The sequence below is a fragment of the Silene latifolia genome, chromosome X, assembly GCF_048544455.1.
Source record: "Silene latifolia isolate original U9 population chromosome X, ASM4854445v1, whole genome shotgun sequence".
Lineage (NCBI taxonomy): Eukaryota > Viridiplantae > Streptophyta > Magnoliopsida > Caryophyllales > Caryophyllaceae > Silene > Silene latifolia.
This window is the reverse complement of record NC_133537.1, coordinates 241,533,933-241,551,901: the sequence shown is the minus strand read 5'-3', so window position 1 is coordinate 241,551,901 and position 17,969 is coordinate 241,533,933. Positions and strand designations below refer to the sequence as shown.

Sequence of the window (17,969 nt, the reverse complement as noted above, 5' to 3'; positions counted from 1 at the left end):
TATGGAAAATTCGGTTCCTAACGAAATTAGGGCAGGACCAGATGTCGATGAGGAACGTAAGACAAAAGATATTCATGAGATCAATGGCATCCCCGAACTAGTGGTTGAAACTGATGAAGAGGAAGAAGAATGTGATGAAGATGATATTGAGAATGAGGAGGAGGAGGAAGTGGTTCAGGAGACAGCAGAACAGAGTCCTCCTGTTATCGAAGAAGAACCAAAAACAGAGACTGATTGCATGTTACAGTTACAATTGGAGGATGTTGAAGAGGAAATTGAATATTGGAGTCAGGCGGTAGTTTGCTTTATTCTGGGGGCAAATCCGCCGTGGGAGGTGGTAGAAGGCTTTATAAGACGAATTTGAACGAAATTTAATATTGATAAAATCTCGTTCATGCCCAATGGTATTTTTCTGGTTAGGTTTAAAACGATGGGAATGAAAGACAAAGTCACGAGTTCAGGGCATTATCTATTTGACAACAAACCAATGATTGTTAAGCCTTGGACTAGGGACATGGAGATGACAAAGGATGATGTGAAATCTGTTCCTGCTTGGGTTCAAATCCTTAAACTCCCTCTGAAATTTTGGGGCAAGGGGTTACCTAAAATAGTTGGCTTAATTAGAAAATTCATTAAATGTGATGCAGCCACTGAGGAGAGGACAAGGCTGGGGTATGCTCGTGTAATGGTAGAACTAATGGTGGACCACGAGCTGCCTGCACATATTGCTTTTAAAGATGAAAAAGTTCTGATCATAAGGGTTGATATAGAGTATGAGTGGAGACCTATTAAGTGTAAGAAATGCCAGGGCATGGGGCATGAGATGGAGCACTGTAGAAAAGGAAATCAGGAATATGTTACAAAATAACCAGTCAAACAGGTATGCAGAGTAAAACCAACTATTGGGGTACAACCACATGAGGGCTCTCTGATTCTGAATAATCCAAAACCTCAGATGGTGACTGGGTTTGTGACTCCATGTAAAAGATTAGTCAGAATGCATAGGCAGGAAGGAGACAGGAGTGAATATAGTGGTGATACTTTTGGAGCTCATTATTATAAAGAAATATTGACATCTCCTTCAAAATTGAATGGTACTGATACTGGTAATGGTCATACTCACTCTCCTTCTATACTTAATGGATAGAATAGGTTTTTGGAATGTGAGAGGAATCAATAGGGTAAATAAGCAAAAGTTCATTAATTTTTCCTTGCAAAATAAAGGAGTTGGTTTATTTGGTTTGTTAGAAACAAAAATAAAAAGCAAGTCTTTCAATAGAACTGTAAATATTTTTAATAATTGGTGCATTTCAACAAATAATGGGTACCACAATAATGGGAGAATCTGGATTCTTTGGGACCCTAAGTTATTCAGAATTCAGTTTGTTGAATACAATGCTCAATTAATCCATATGAAGGTTGAAGCATTGGTGAGTAGAAGTGTTTTCTTCTTAACCATGATCTATGCTTTTAATGGTATTCAAGATAGGACCCCTCTATGGGATCATCTATGGAGGTTTGATGGTCAAGTGGATGGCCTTTGGGCTATGGCAGGTGACTTCAATTGTGTGCTGTCAGCTTCTGAGAGAGTAGGAGGCAATACTCCTAATGCAGAGATTGAACCATTTAGAACATGTGTTGCAGACTGTGAAGTAGTGGACATTTCTGCTACAGGCTCATTGTTCACCTGGAATAATAAGCAACAGCTTGTTGATAGGATTTACAGTAGGCTTGATAGATTTATGATCAATAAATCTTGGAGTGATAATTTTCCAGATTTATATTCTAATTTCCGCCATGAGGGTATGTTTGATCACACTCCCTGCTTGATTAATAGCTCTACTTAGGTCCAGCAAATTAGAAGCTTCAAGTATTATAATATGTGGGGAGCTGCCAAGGATTTTTTGCCCATTATTAAGAGATGTTGGAGTCATAGTATTCCTGGATCCCCAATGTTTAGGCTGGCAAAAAATTTGAAGCTCATGTAGCTTTCCCTGAAAGCCTTGAATAGAGAGAAGTATAGTGATATTGAGCAATCTACCTCTTTGTTGCAGAAAAGAGTAGCTGCATTGCAGGAATTGATAGGGAACGACCCTTCAAATATGGCCCTTATATCTGGGGAGGCTGAGGCTACCAAAAGTTTAAGGGATCTGTATGTGGCAAGGGACAACTTTATGGCTCAAAAAGCAAAGATTCGGTGGCTGCAGTAGGGGGATACTAATAGCTCTTATTTTCATGGAGTGCTCAAAAAAAGAAGGAATGGAAATAGAGTGATGCTGATTGAGGATAGGAATGGTAACTTATGTGATACTCCAGAACTGGTGCATAATGCTTTCCTGGAATACTACCAAGCTTTACTGGGAGCTAAGCAGGAGACAAAAAAAGTACACATGAAGATTATTGACCAAGGACCCAGATGTAATGCTGAACATTATACCTTGTTGACCAGGCTAGTCACTGGTAAGGAGGTAAGGGATATTTTGTTTGGAATTCCTGACATCAAGTCCCCTGGACCGGATGGCTACACAAGCAAGTTCTTTAAGGATGCTTGGGGTGTAATAGGTGGGGATGTGATTACTGCAGTCCAAGATTTCTTTACCCATAAGAAGCTTCTCAGGCAAATCAATGCTACTACCTTAACTCCTGTCCCCAAATGTGAGAGACCACAAAATGTGTTGCAATTTCGTCCAATAGCATGTTGCAATGTCATATACAAAATAATCTCTAAGCTGCTTTGTGCTAGACTAGCTGATGTTTTGCCTCGTATCATTGATCAAAACCAAGGGGCATTTGTGCAAAATAGGAGTATCCAGGAGAATATCCTTATCTGTCAAGACCTGATCAGATTGTATGAAAGACCAAATGCTACTCCTAGGTGTATGTTCAAGATAGACTTGCAAAAAGCTTATGACACAGTGGAATGGTCATTTGTTGAACAACTGCTAGATGCTCTTAATTTCCTTGCTGACTTTAAAGAAATGATATTGCAGTGTATCACTACTGCAAGCTTTTCTTTATCTCTGAATGGGGACATGTTTTGGTATTTTCAAGGTAAGAGGGGACTCAGACAGGGAGATCCTCTTTCTCCTCTTATTTTTACACTATGTATGGAGTACCTAACCAGGACTTTGAAGTATGCAGCTGCTACGTTTGATTTCAATTACCATCCCCTTTGTAAAGAGGTCAGACTGGCAAACCTCATGTTTGCTGATGATGTACTATTATTCAGTAGAGGGTATGCCTGCTCCATGATGCTCTTGCTAAGATCCTTCTCTACCTTTTCCAAAGCATCTGGACTACAGGTGAGTGCTACTAAATCAAATGCCTACTTCCAAGGAGTTCCAGAGCACATTAAACAGGATATCTTAAGGGTGTCTGGCTTTGTGGAGGGAATGCTGCCATTCAAATACCTTGAGATGCCTATCCAGACCACAAGACTGAAGAAAGCTGACTGTGAGTGTCTGGTTGAGAAGATCTGCAGTAGAATTCACAATTATGGGGCCAAAAAGTTCTCCTATGCTGGGAGACTGGTGCTGGTAAAGGTTGTGCTCTCTACATTGCACTCATATTGGGCCTCAATGTTTGTTATTCCAAAAGGGATCATTAGTAAAATAGAAGCTACTTGCAGAAATTTCTTGTGGGATAATAGTGCTGAATACAGGAGAATCCCACTAGTAGCTTGGGATAAGTTGAGCTGTTCAAAAGAAGAGGGAGGTCTAGGGCTCAAAGATCAGGAAATTATGAACAAGGCTATGATAGGCAGACTGGTGCATTGGGTCATGGAGGAGAAGAATTCAATATAGGTACAATGGGTGAAGAAGAACTACTTAAAAGGGAAGTTTTGGCTGGACTATAAGCCTACTGCTAATTCTAGTTGGGTCTGGAGAAGAATATGTAAAGTAAAGGAGGAAATGCTACCTGGATATATTGATGGTACCTGGACTGCACAGTCCAAGTATGCTCTGCTATGGGGTACGAATGGCTAAGGGAAAGAAAACCTGTTGTTACCTGGTATAAATGGGTCTGAAATGAGCATGTGACTCCAAAACACCAATTTATGGGGTGGCTGTATGCACATGGAGCTATGAGTACTAAGGATAAACTGATTTTGTATGGTCTGGAGGTTGAGGATAGCTGCTTTCTGTGTGCACAGACTGCTGAAAGCATTGATCACCTGTTGTGTGCCTATGTTTACAGTAGGAAGCTCATACAGGAAATGAGCCAGAGGATGCAGATAATTTTCCCTGTCACTGATCTGCTAGGTTGGTGCACTCAGAGAAAAGGTACGAAGCTGCAGAAGGGGGTGCAGGTTGCTCTACTATGGGGGATAGTGTATAGCATATGGCAACAGAGGAATAAAAGCAGAATGGAGGGGGTGCTGCTAAGGCCAGAAGGAGTAGCTAATCAAGTCATTGAGGAGGTTAAGGCAAGGCTCCGTGGAAGAGATTTCAGAGTTCTTACTAAGACGGATTTAGATTGGCTACAAAATAAGAAATTATGTGTAATTGATGATCAGTGATACTTGAACTCCTTATGTACCTATCTTTTTGATATATTATATATATACTCACATTTTACCAAAAATAATAATAATAATAATAATAATAATAATAATAATAATAATAATAATAATAATAATAATAATAATAATAATAATAATAATAATAATAATAATAATAATAATAATAATAATAATAATAATAATAATAATAATATTAATAATAATAATAATACGCAATACGATACATGTATATATATACGGGTACCATACTAACTACCCATATACATATACCCTTCACCCTTATCCACCCACCAACCTTATCCTTTCATAATCCAACAAAATCCACCAAAATCATGAGAGAAGAGAGAAGAGAGAAAATGGAGATTTTGTCCCTCCGCCTCGAGATCGTAAGGTAAAAATCGTCTTAAACTTTTTTATATATTATTTAATTTATACCGTTGACCCGACTCGACCCCGACCGACCTTGACCTGCTACTTGACTGCCGTTGACCGCCCAATATAGGGTCTGACCGAGACTTTTATAATCGTTTTAGTTGTTGTTGTGTGACCGTCTTAAGACGGGTTTTTGACCACCAAAACATGACTGGCCAGGGCTGGGGTTTAGGCGGTTGTGTCGTGGGAAGTGAGGAGAGTGGAGTGGTAGTCGTGGGTGGCGGCTTAGATGGCGGTAGGGGCTGTTTTGGTGGGCCAAAGAAGGGGTGACGGGTTGGTGTTTATCGTTGTTATTCTCGTTTGTTGTTGTCATTGTTGCTGCCGTCTGTTGTTGTTACGGCTGCCGTGGTGGTGGCGGGTGTCGGCAGGAGGTGGCCACGGTGGTGGTTGTGGCAGTGGCGGATCACGGTGGTGATGGTGTTGGTTGATGCGAGTGTAAGTTGTTGTTGTAGCTTGTTGGTGTTTGTTGTTTATATGTGTTGTTGTTGTTGTAGTCGGCTGGCCGTGAGGTGGTCGTGGTGGGCGTGTGGTGGCCGGGAAGAGGTGGTACACGGTGATTGTATGACCGAGTGTGTTAAGACGGTTTTGGGTAGTTTAAGTCGGGTTTTTAAATAGCTTAAGACGAGTTTTATTTAATTAATTGAATTCGTATTTAATTAGATTAGATTAGTTAGTAATTAATTATATTTAATTAATTAGTTTGGTGAAATTTTTTGTGGAAGATTATTTTATTTGGATTGCTTATGGAGATTTGCTAAAAGGTAGGTTTATCATACTCAGTTTCAATATTTTGTCTAATTGTTAAATGAGTCATTTGTCATTCATTTGCATTGAATGAGTCGGTAATTGACATGTTATCCGGTATCTTGCATTTATTGTATTGTCTTGTATGTCGGAGGACTTGGTGGATTACTTGTTGTTATGGAGACGTGAGGCGGTTGAGAGACCGTCTCACACTCGGGTCACCTCTTGGAGCTTCCCACTCCAAGAGGGATGTGCACATTAATGACTTGAGTTACGGAGGGACTCGTGTGGTTAAGACACGAGGTCTTGCAGGGGATCCGGTTGGCTTTCGGACCCGGTACGTCTGGGCGTGTCCCGTTACCTGTTTCTGGTGGTTGGTATGTCTGGGCATGTCCCAGTACCAGTGTGGTTGTCGGTATGTCTGAGCGTGTCCCGGTACCATGGTGGTTGTTTGATAGCATGTTATTCATATTATAGTCTTGTTGCATACTCACACACTTTGAGTTGTGTCACACTTTATTTATTGAAACTGACGTGTGTTGTGTTTGTGTAATTGTCACCTATTTCTGCGGTGGCTTGTGTTAATCCATATGATGTTTTCGATCATATGGGGAGTAGGTTAAGTACAGGTTTTGCTTGTTGACGTGATCGGAATTTGGCCGCGCTTTGGACTCAGAGTCGAGTACCATAGTATAGATGACATAGATGGTAGTTGACTTGTAATTTGTATAGTTCACCTTTATTCATTAGTTTATGTTGTAATCACTAAACTTGTTATTTATGTAATAAAGTTTATTAATTGTAATTCCGATTTCACTGCCTCGGGAAACCAAGACGGTAACATTTCCTAATTACCTTGGTCGGGTAAGAAGGGGGTGTTACAATCATACAATCATCATTTAAACCAACATTAAACCCCAAATCCCCAATCTACCCAATTAGGGCTTAAACCAAAATCAACAAAACAATATAAAAACCATACTAGGATCTTACCCACAACGCGACGGTCTCAACGCGTAAAGAACTCTGGATTCCGACGACACAAGCCTTAGGATTCGATAGCAATGAGAGAGATGAGAAGCAACGTAACTTGTTTTTTATCTTTTTGAAAGTTAAAGTAGGGTAAAAGTGAAAAGAAACTGACGGATTATGTTTTTATATCATTCTCACGTTGCTATCGAAACCCGGCAAAATAACCCGTAAAACCAACTTACTCGATCGAGTAAGTGACTTACTCGATCGAGTGCCCTCTACTCGATCGAGTACCCATCAGACAGAACACTGTTTCGTAACCAAAGCTCACTTACTCGACAGAGTAAGCCTTACTCGATAGAGTACCCAACAGTACAGAAAATCTTAGTATTACAGTCTTCCCTCCTTAAAAATGAACTTTATCCCCGAAGTTCAAACCCATACTAAAAAACAAACATACTAACTCGACCACAACACAACAAAACTCAAAACAAAACCCCAACCACAACTCATACCGACTCAAAACAACCACTAACTGTACTAAAACCAATATAAAACCATACCAAAACCTTATGCGATCATCTCCTACCCCCCTAAAAGAAACATGGTTACGTCCCCATAACCACACATACCTGATCAAAAAGAGACAGATACCGCTCCTTCATAGCCTCTTCCGCCTCCCAAGTAGCTTCCTCAATCTCGTGATTAGACCATAGAACCTTGAGCAACACTGTTTTCTCGGACCTAGTTTTGCGAACCTTGCGATCAAGGATCTGTTTTGGCACCTCAAGATAAGACAAGGATTCATCCAACTCGATGTTCTCCACCTCTAACACATGGGAAGGATTACTCACGTACTTCCGTAACTGAGACACATGGAACATATTATGCACACGATCCAAAGCTGGTGGTAAAGCTAACCGGTAAGCAATCCCTCCCACTCGATCCAAAATCTCATACGGTCCAATGAACTTCTGGCTCAACTTCCCTTTCTTACAAAACCGTAAAACACCATGCATAGGTGACACTTTCAAAAGAACCTTATCCCCAACCTGAAACTCGATGTCTCGATGGTGTAAGTCTGCATAGCTCTTTTGTCGATCCTGGGCCGCTTTCATCTTTTGCCGAATCACTTTCACTTGTTCTATCATCTCCTGTACTATCTGTGGTCCTAAAACCACTGCCTCAGCTCTATGATCCCAGCAAATCGGACTCCGACACCTCCTCTCATACAAAGCCTCAAACGGAGCCATCCCAATACTCATGTGGTAGCTGTTGTTGTAAGAAAACTCGATCAAATCCAACCTATCTTCCCAACTACCACCAAACTCCATCACACAAGCATTCAGCATATCCTCCAAAGTCTTAATAGTTCTCTCTGTCTGCCCATCTGCTGTAGAATGAAACACACTACTCATCTTCAAGGTAGTTCCCATAATCTTTTGTAAGTCTTGCCAAAACCGAGAAATAAACCTCGCATCTCGATCTGACACAATGTCCTTGGGACTCCATGTAACCTCACCACGTGCTTCCTGTACCCATTAGCCAACTGAACCTTACTCCATGTATCTTTCATTGGCATAAAGGGAGTTGACTTAGTCAAACAGTCAACGATCACCCATATCATGTTATTACCCTGCTGGCTCCTCGGTAAACTCACTATAAAGACCATGGAGATAGACTCCCATTTCCACTCAGGTACCTTAAGAGACTGAATCTTACCTTGTGGTCGTCGCTGCTCTCCCTTAACCCTCTGACATGTCAAACAACTAGCCACGAACTCAGTTGTTTCCCTTTTCATCCCAGGCCACCAGAAAGTCTTCTTCAAATCTCTATATAGCTTGTCACCACCTGGATGTACTGAATACGGTGTGCAATGAGCCTCTGTCATGATTATCTTTTTCAACTCTTCATCCCTAGGTAAACACCATCTCCCATCAAACCGAACACTCCCATCTGAATGAATAGAGAACCTAGACAACCTCCAATCCCCCTCTCTACTCTAGCTCTCTACTCCTGAATTTTAGAATCAAGAGCCCGCTTCCTGCGAATATCATCATAAAGATCCGGTTCTATTGTCAAGTCTCCTCTAGCATCCCCTTTTTGTATCATATGTATCCCCATCTTTCCCACCTCATCTCTAAACCTCATCGAAGACATAGCTATGCATAGGGAATGCACACTCTTCCTGCTCAACGCACCAGCCGAAATGTTTGCTTTCCCTTCATGGTATATGATATCCATGTCATAGTCCCCTATAAGCTCCATCCACCTCCTCTGTCTCATGTTCAGCTCCTTTTGAGTAAAGATGTACTTAAGACTCTTGTGATCAGGAAACACCTTAAAGGTCACCCCATAAAGATAGTGCCTCCAAATCTTGAGAGCAAACATAACTGCACCCAACTCTAGATCATGTGTCGGATAGTTCTCCTCATAAGGCTTCAATTGCGTAGAAGCATAGGCAATGCCTTTCCCGTTCTGCATCAACACACAACCTAACCCGTTCTTTGAAGTATCTGTATACACCTCAAAGTTCTCACACCCTTCAGGTAAAGCTAAGACTGGAGCTGTGGTCAAACGCTCCTTTAATGTTTGGAACGCTGTCTAAAAACTTTCATCCCATCGAAACCTATTCTCTTTCCTCATCAACGCAGTCATAGGTCTGGCGATCTTTGAAAAGTCTTTCACGAACCGACGATAGTATCCTGTCAAACCCAAGAAACTCATGTTCTCTGCCACATTTTAAGGTGCTTCCCACTTAAACGCCGCCTTTATCTTGGTAGGATCCACAGATACACCCTCTTTAGAAATCACCTGCCCCAGAAAGGCAACTTCCTCGAGCCAGAACTCGCACTTAGATAACTTTGCATATAGCTGGTTGTCGCGCAGAGTTTGCAACACCAACCTCAAGTGCTCCTCATGCTCCCCCTTAGTCTTGGAATAGACTAAGATATCATCTATGAACACCACCACAAACCGATCCAAAAACTGACTGAAGACCCAGTTCATCAAATCCATAAACACTGCCGGTGAATTAAACAACCCAAACGGCATCACTACATACTCATAGTGACCATACCTCGATCGAAAAGCTGTCTTTGGTATGTCTTCATCCCGAATCCTCACTTGATGGTAACCTGATCTCGAATCAATCTTTGAAAAGTCTCCTGCCCCACTCAGTTCGTCAAACAGATCATCTATCCTTGGCAAATGATACTTGTTCTTCACTCTAACACTGTTCAACTCCCTGTAGTCGATACACAACCTCAAACTCCGATCTTTCTTTTTCACAAACAGAACTGGTGCTCCCCACGATAATACACTAGGTCTAATATATCCCTTATATATCAAATCATCCAACTGCTTCTTCAGCTCTGCTAACTCTTTAGGACCCATGCGGTACGGGGCCTTAGAGATTGGCCCCGTCCTAAGTTTCAACTCCACACTGAAATCTATATCCCTCTTCGGTGGCAAACCTGGTATCTCTTACGGAAAAACATCTGGAAACTCCCCCACCACTGGTACCTCATCAGCTATCGGCCCGACCATACTATGGTTTTTCACATGGCATAGAATCAAAGGACACCACTTCCTCAGGTAAGACTTCAAGGTCACCGCTGCAATCACTTTGAGTTTGGGTTTGACAACAAACCCACGATAAGAGACACTAACTCCCTTAGGACCTCTCAAAGACAATCTCTTTTGGTGACAATCTATTCTAGCCTTGTACTTACCCAACCAATCCATACCAACTATCATCTCAAAACCATCCATAGGAAATTCTAACAAATCCACTGGAAGATCAACCTGCCCAACTATCATAGATACACCCTTATACAACCACCTACAAGACACTGACTCACCTGACGGTATAAAAACTTCATCTTTTACAGACTCAAGCTCTCTCAAACCCAAAAGCTTAGCATGACTCGACGATACAAAAGAGTGTGACGCCCCCGAATCAAACAAAACAAAACAAAGGTAGAAACATCATTAACAAGAAAGGTACCAGTGATCACGTGTGCATCATCCTTAGCAGCTTTCTTATCCATCATGAATAACTTGCCACTGGTCTTTTGCCCACCTCCTTGAACTGTACTCGCTGAAGTAGATGGCTTGGCAGCTGACCCCTGGCTGTTGTTAGCCGCCGGTTTCTGATAAGAGTTACCGCCATTGCGGTTGGATCCACCGTTATTGTTACCATGCCCTCCTTGGTTATTCTATAACCCCGTCGGTCGGTTACTATCATAACTCTGAGTCGGACCCTGTGAAAAGCTCCCTTGCGATGGCCTCTGAAAACCTCTCCCCCCGGCACTAGTACACTTATGCCTCTTGTGGCCCATACCGCCACAGTTGAAACAAGAGATGCTCCAGCTGCTACTGCTACCACCACGACCACACCCATAAGAAACTCCACCACTAAAACCCGATCCCGATGAGTAAGCCCTCGCATGGTTATGACTACCCCTCTTGTAGCTAGACGGACCACCTCCCTCACTCTCAGCCTTTCTCTTTTCAGGACCTCTCTCCTTGTTCTCTTTGGCCATCTCGACCAATCTCTCAACTCTCCCTGCTCTCTCGTAAACTCCCTTAACATCTGTAAGGACCCCAACCGGTAGCTTCTCCATGATCTGATAGGTCAACCCCTTCTCAAACCGCAATGCCAAGTTCTCCTGGCTCAGCCCCATGTCCTCAGCATATCTCGACCTCTCATTAACCTTGTGAAAGTACTCAGCCACTATCATATCCAAAGTCATCTTTAAAGAATCAAACTCCTCCCTCAGCTTACTACGAACATGTTCTAGAACAAACTCCCGGCGAATAGCTCTCTTAAACTCAACCCATGGTATAGCTTAGAGGCGGCAATCATTGACACGACCCGAAAACACGACATGAACCCGACACAAAGTTAGCGGGTTAGGGTCAAGATGTTGTGACCCATTTAAGTAATTGGGTTGACACGACACGACACGAAACATTAATGGGTCGGGTTAGGGTTGATGTCTTTTGACACGAACCCGACACGAATATCCCATTTATTTAAAATAGTCATAATATATTTGGCTTGAGTCAATAATTTAACAAAACCACTTAAAATTAGCATTTTCATTCATCATTTTTGGGATAATAGGATTATAAAACGTAGTTTATTGTATTAGTTTATTGGGTTAAACGGGTTAAGTGGGTTAAAAATGACTTGCTTAAAGATAAATGGGTTAAACAGGTCGGGTTGGGTTATAGAAAAATTAAATGGGTCGGGTTAGGGTTGAGGCAAATGACCCGTTTATGTAATTGGGTCGGGTTAGGGTTTGGGTAATGGTGACCCGTTTAATATTGACACGAACACGAACACGACACGACCTGATTTGTTTGCCAGGTCTAGACTATAGCTGACTTTCCCTGTTTCAGATACAAATCTAGGGTACTCTCCCTTACCTTGTCCCACCATTCCCTCGCAGCATTTCTCAAGTAGAACGCAGCTTGTTCCACTTTGAAGTCCTCGGGACAATGAACCACTCCCAAGATGTTCTCCATCTCCCTATGCCAATTGTCGAGCAAAATTGGCGCACCAGTACCCATATACTCCTTTGGGTTGAAGCGGGATATTGTTGTGCTCATCTTGGCAAAATCTACCCTGGCATCTTTGTCTTTCCCAAATCTCTTTTGGGCCTCGGTAAGCGCATCTTGGCAATATCATCCACACTCATCTCTTGCGCCCTAGCATACATAGCAGATCTCTTTGGCGGCATATTTTTGAGCTATAAGAGGAGAGATAATTGTAAGCACATAGCCTACGGCTCAAAGCATATACGACCTGTACAACACTTACTCGATCGAGTAAAAACACCCACTCGATCGAGTAGAGGTCACTCGATCGAGTTGCCCACTTACTCGATCGAGTATCTCAACTCCAGAACCTGACCAGAACGTACACAAAAGGTACTCAATCGAGTAGCCCCCACTCGATCGAGTACTCCTCGTACTCGATCGAGTTGCACAAAACAGCAGCGACTGCCCAACTTTGCCATATACCCACTCGATCGAGTCCACCCTACTCGATCGAGTTACCCCCACTCGATTGAGTCATGCTGACTTTTCTAGCTACCCGTATGCTTTAACTTAGTAACTTTTCGTAACAAAAGATATACGTATACAACAAACACATCATCCTTATTCATATGTTACTATTATGCCACATTATAAACCATCTATCATGCAACATGCTTATTCACAACATTTATCATATATATCCACTTCACCTTTTTCCACCACATTCCATTCCACCACAATCATTCATCCAACATTTGCATATGACATACTCATACAACATATTCAAATGAACATTAGTAAACACATAGAGATCCCATGACACCCCATAGTGACCGGTTCAAAGTTGTAGGGCGAGTTCGCGACTTTAGGACGTCTCCCAAGTCTTTGCATTATCTCCTAACAACTCCTACCCGGGTTCATTTTAGTTTGACTCCCTAGATTCATTAGATTCATTAGTTACAGGTTCCAAAATCGTCGTTTTGATACCACTTTGTAACACCCCCATACACCAAGGTGCCTTACCAAGGCCACCTAATGCATGAAAGTGCTACCATCTCGGTTACCCGAGGCAATGTATATCAAAAGGGACCATAAAAGAACTTACTTTATAATATAAGTTTAAAGCAATACATAACCAAAATCCAAAACTGTCAAAAGAAATACAACTGTTCCAAATTCCAAAACCAACTAAATAAAATGTAAAGTTCGGTAACACAGCGAAAGACTCTAAAAGACTCGTAGTGACTCAATCCCAGCTATCCCTCGCGCATCCATCTCATACCTGCTCAATAACTGCTCACCATCCCCGAATGGATCACCACAGTTTTTAAAACAATTAAACGGGGTCAGTTACTGATTACACAATATAAGATAAAGCAATATCAACAATACATACAATCCTCCAACACCGTCACATCACCAATCACCAGACTAGCTTGAAGGTCTAGTCCTTCCAGATTACGGCCATAATCAGTAATCCACACCGCCAGTGGGGGACCGCAGCCATTCCCACCTAAGCCTCGTTCATCAATACCGAGCGCAAATCCGTGTTCCTTAATGTGCACATCCCCTCTTGTGGCGGGTTCCACAATGGGCGAATCAAGGACGTGAAGCCACTCCCGTAAGTGACTCCACTCAGCCGAGGGTGCACCTCGTGAACCACAGACAAACAACACAACCAACTACAACATCAACAATTACCAATTCAATACGATATAGATCAATGACATCAATCAACCATCAACAACCAACCAATTATCTAATATACATGTAAACAATAACTGAGTAGGGAAACCCTACCTGGAAATGCAATCACCAATATCGTCACAACAACGAATCAGAAACATTCTTTTATGAAATCACCTCCTATCAATCACACAATCATAAAATCATCATCTAAACCAACATTACATCCAAACCCCCAATCAACCCAATTAGGGCTTAAACCCAAATCAACAAAACAATATAAAAACCATACTAGGATCTTACCACAATGCGACGGTCTCAACGGCGTAAAGAACTCTAGATTCCGACGACACAAGCCTTAGGATTCGATAGCAATGAGAGAGATGAGAAGCAACGTAACTTGTTTTTATCTTTGTGAAATTTAAAGTAGGGTAAAAGTCAAAAGAAACTGATGGATTATGTTTTTATATCATTCTCACGTTGCTATCGAAACCCGGCAAAATAACCCGTAAAACCAACTTACTCGATCGAGTAAGTGACTTACTCGATCGAGTGCCCCCTACTCGATCGAGTGGCCCCTACTCGATCGAGTGGCCCTTACTCGATCTAGTACCTCTAAATACCTCATTTCTGTACCTCCCGACAACCATCCAGTGATGATCTGGCCGCATGTTTGATACGCCGAACGATTTTATGACAGTTCATAAGTTCATCGACAAATGATAGCTCAAACACTCGATTCAACCCCTTAGTCGTCATCTATGCACCGATACGGTTGTTTTGACAATAATTAGAGTTCATTTGGAGTCCGGGTCAAAAACCGCTTTATTTTCTAAAAACCGTTTAAATGCCGAGTCGGAATATTCCGGAATGTTCTTGAATTCTCTGGATATTTATTCCTAAAATTAAAATCAATATTTTTAGTAAATATCTTCCGTATTTTGTGTTTTATGGATTAAGGAAGTATAGATCCACAGAAATTCCATAATAAAACGCGGAAATCTTTCTTACTAAGGAGGAAACCTCTGGGGAAAGGATGCAGCACCTGCTGCGCCTCTTCCAAGGGTCGCAGTGGTTGTTGCGCCTCTTCCCCAACCCTATTTTCACGCTTTTCAGAATATTTCCGTGATTTGTTTCCAAATCCGTGTCATTCCTAAACTCCTCCATGTGTTTAGTATAAATAGAGACCTTCGGCCTCCATATTTGGCACGCGAGTGTTCCGCCCCTTTTTTCTCTCTCTTTTTGCATTCTAGACTACGCTATTGCTTTCAACGCCTACGTGCTTGATCAATCGATCACGTAAGCTCATATCCTTCTGAGTCCCAGTCACATTGCATAGACCGACCAATTTGACCAACTCTACCTTAAATCAATCTAATCAAACTTTTAAATCCTCTAACGAGGGCACTTTCAACGCATATTCGAGTCGAGCAATCACTAAACGTTAACTTTAGTCAATCTCGTTTCGTCAAACATGTAATTTTGAGGGTGTAAATCCTACTTTATTTATTGTACTTTATTTTGTATCATTAATGTAAGATCTATATCAAAAGCACGTTCGAAAACCAATTTAAAATCCATCTTTTAAAACCGTATTTACAAAACAGCGGAGGTCAGACGTCGAGAGGAAACGCAACAGCAGCTGCGCCTCTTCGAAGAGTCGCAGCACCTGCTGCGCCTCTTCCCGAGGCTGCTTACTGCTCCTGCTCTTCTTCTTCTTCCTCAACTTCCTGCAATTTTTCCTTCTTTCTTTTTCTTTCGTTTTTTTTTGTAATTTTCAGCATATAAATTGTATTTTAACTAATCCTTTTTTTATTACAATGCTTAATTCATTAATCCCAAGTAATTCAATACTTGCGGATTTTCGCAGTTTTAATTCAAATCGATTTTTCGGGGTTCGACTTGTTCATGTCGAGGTTATTGGAATCTAGTTTGATACATGAGTTTTTCTATTCGTCCAGTTTCGTTAATCTAGTCTCAAGTTTTTTTCTTTTGTATTTGCTACACGAGTTCATTGTAATTATGTAAACCACTGTAATTTCTCATTTTTAATTCGTTTACGACTTGCCCAGATGCATGTAATCAATTAAAGTACTTCAATTTGAGTCTAAAACTGATAATCCATTTTAAATTTACCAATGAACGATAACAATCCGCGATTCTGACTTCTCGGCCAGAACCCAACTCAAGAACAGACGCGGGAAGTGCTGCGCCTGTTCTGGGCTGGCTTCTGTCCCTGAACTCCTTCTCGTTTTGACGTAGCTTCTAATTACGGTTAAAATAAACTATTATCCGTATTATCACCTCTAATCTGACGTATTTTCGTATTTTAATTTCTAATTTTATTTTCCTTTTATCTTCTTCTGCGAAATCCCGTTTTGAGCGTGCTTTTGACGTAGATCAAATATACTTTGTAATTCTTGTAATTTTAATTATGTTATTTTGTAATTATTATTATGTATGATTTAATTGTGTGGTATTCACATGAATTTAATCTAACATCTAGTTCGACCACATTGTTTGCTAAATACGTGTTCACCGACGTAACTTAAATTCACATGCTAGGATTAGTCTATGTTTGTTGCATCGCATGCATTATATCGATGACACATCAAATATGAATGATTTCCCTAATCATTAGCAGAGGCCGCTATCGAGGCGGGCGAGATTAGGTGTTCGAATTAAAGAGCTTCCTAATACGTACCCTCACCCCTTACTCCAGTTATCTCTGGACATCCGTGTCCATTGGCATCTCGAGAGTCATTCTAGACATAGAATGCTAAGGGTAACGAGTTCTAAGTGTTCATGTCATTACTTTATGTCTTGACATGGCACGAGGTATTTGAACGGTTTCCAATTTTTCCACAATAAATTGGTGGCGACTTTACAAATGTAGGCTTATTCAACCTTTCACCGGTTTCAATGCCTAACCAATCGGTAATGGCCCATGACGTGCTTTGGCAAACCAAGGTTCCGTGGGAGAAGTGTCGCCGCCTCGAAACCAACGCGCGGGTGGCCCATGTCCACAGTTTGGCGACTCCGCTAGGGATGATACACTTACGTGTTACCCTGGGTGAAACTTGAACAAGGTTAGGGAATAGTTTATACGAGACAGTTGTCGATTTTCATTACTCGACCTTCTTACGTCGTTTTAGCCAGCCTTCCTAGGCTTAACCCAACCCATTCGACCAATCGTCCCGTCTGGATGGTCCAAATTCTTATCTGGGCCTAAAGATAGATAGCGATTGACGTCAACCATATCGCGGTACATACTCATGTTTGTATCAAGAGCTTTCACTACTTGAGGGAATGGATTAGGAACCGACCTTACTCATGTTTGGCACGGACCTCTCCACATACCAGGGTTTGATTGCTTGGTATGGCAACCCACCTTTTAAGCCAAAACCCTTTAAATGCACTCAGCATATCGTTATAATGCCCATATGTATGTTTGTATCATATACGTGATCACCATTTTGTAAACAAAACCATGACGAAATTTTGTAAAATAAAATCCATTTCAAAATGTAAACCTTTTCAAAAATAACCTAAAACAGCGCAAAATGAGCCGAAACTCTGTCCAAATGTCCAATCAAAATTCGGGCCTCGAACCCATTTCAAAGTTCACTTCGAGTCAGCACTCCTACAACTACACTACAGTTGTCTAGGACAAACATTTCAAAGTCTGTCATTTCCAAACCTCACTTGACACAGTGGCACACACCCACTTCACGAGTCGAGTCCTTTTTGAGAAAGTGTGCGAAAATGGTCGATCGTGTTTTGATCCGTCATCGATTTCTTATCCTCAATCCAAAATGGTGGGAACTAGTCAAGGAAGCATTAATGGTCGATCCGAACAACTTGGAAATTGTAATGATCAAATCCTAGCTGCACTCCTTCGTCTCCAGGCAAGCCAAGACCAAGCTTATGCTCGCCTTAGCACTATCGAAAGCCGTATTGTCACTGTAGAAGCTAGACTTCCTCCTGCAGAGGATCACATTCCCGACATGGTCATACACGATAATCTTCCACCCTTTGTTGGACAACCCGAAGTTAATCTTCC

General features: G+C 41.6%; 2 protein-coding genes across 2 annotated transcripts; both read left to right on the top strand.

Annotated features, from left to right (window-relative positions):
* Positions 1 to 430: 430 nt before the first annotated feature.
* LOC141619804 (uncharacterized) lies at positions 431 to 2,210 on the top strand. The gene is made up of 4 exons (XM_074436825.1): positions 431 to 856; positions 956 to 1,106; positions 1,225 to 1,803; positions 2,002 to 2,210. Exons 1-4 carry the CDS (start codon positions 431 to 433, stop codon positions 2,208 to 2,210), a joined length of 1,365 nt encoding a protein of 454 aa, XP_074292926.1.
* Positions 2,211 to 4,057: 1,847 nt separating this feature from the next.
* On the top strand, positions 4,058 to 4,519 carry LOC141619803 (uncharacterized). Its single transcript, XM_074436824.1, has one exon. It carries the CDS (start codon positions 4,058 to 4,060, stop codon positions 4,517 to 4,519), a length of 462 nt encoding a protein of 153 aa, XP_074292925.1.
* The last annotated feature ends 13,450 nt before the right edge of the window (positions 4,520 to 17,969 follow it).

What these genes read in the sequence shown, in the direction of transcription:
- LOC141619804 (XM_074436825.1), top strand. Translation starts at nt 431, where the DNA reads ATGGGAATGAAAGACAAAGTCACGAGTTCAGGGCATTATCTATTTGAC. An exon ending in GAAAAGGAAATCAGGAATAT is followed by an intron (nt 857 to 955) that starts GTTACAAAATAA and finishes CCAAAACCTCAG; the next exon opens with ATGGTGACTGGGTTTGTGAC. An exon ending in TTCTAATTTCCGCCATGAGG is followed by an intron (nt 1,804 to 2,001) that starts GTATGTTTGATC and finishes TTTCCCTGAAAG; the next exon opens with CCTTGAATAGAGAGAAGTAT.
- LOC141619803 (XM_074436824.1), top strand. Translation starts at nt 4,058, where the DNA reads ATGGGGTGGCTGTATGCACATGGAGCTATGAGTACTAAGGATAAACTG.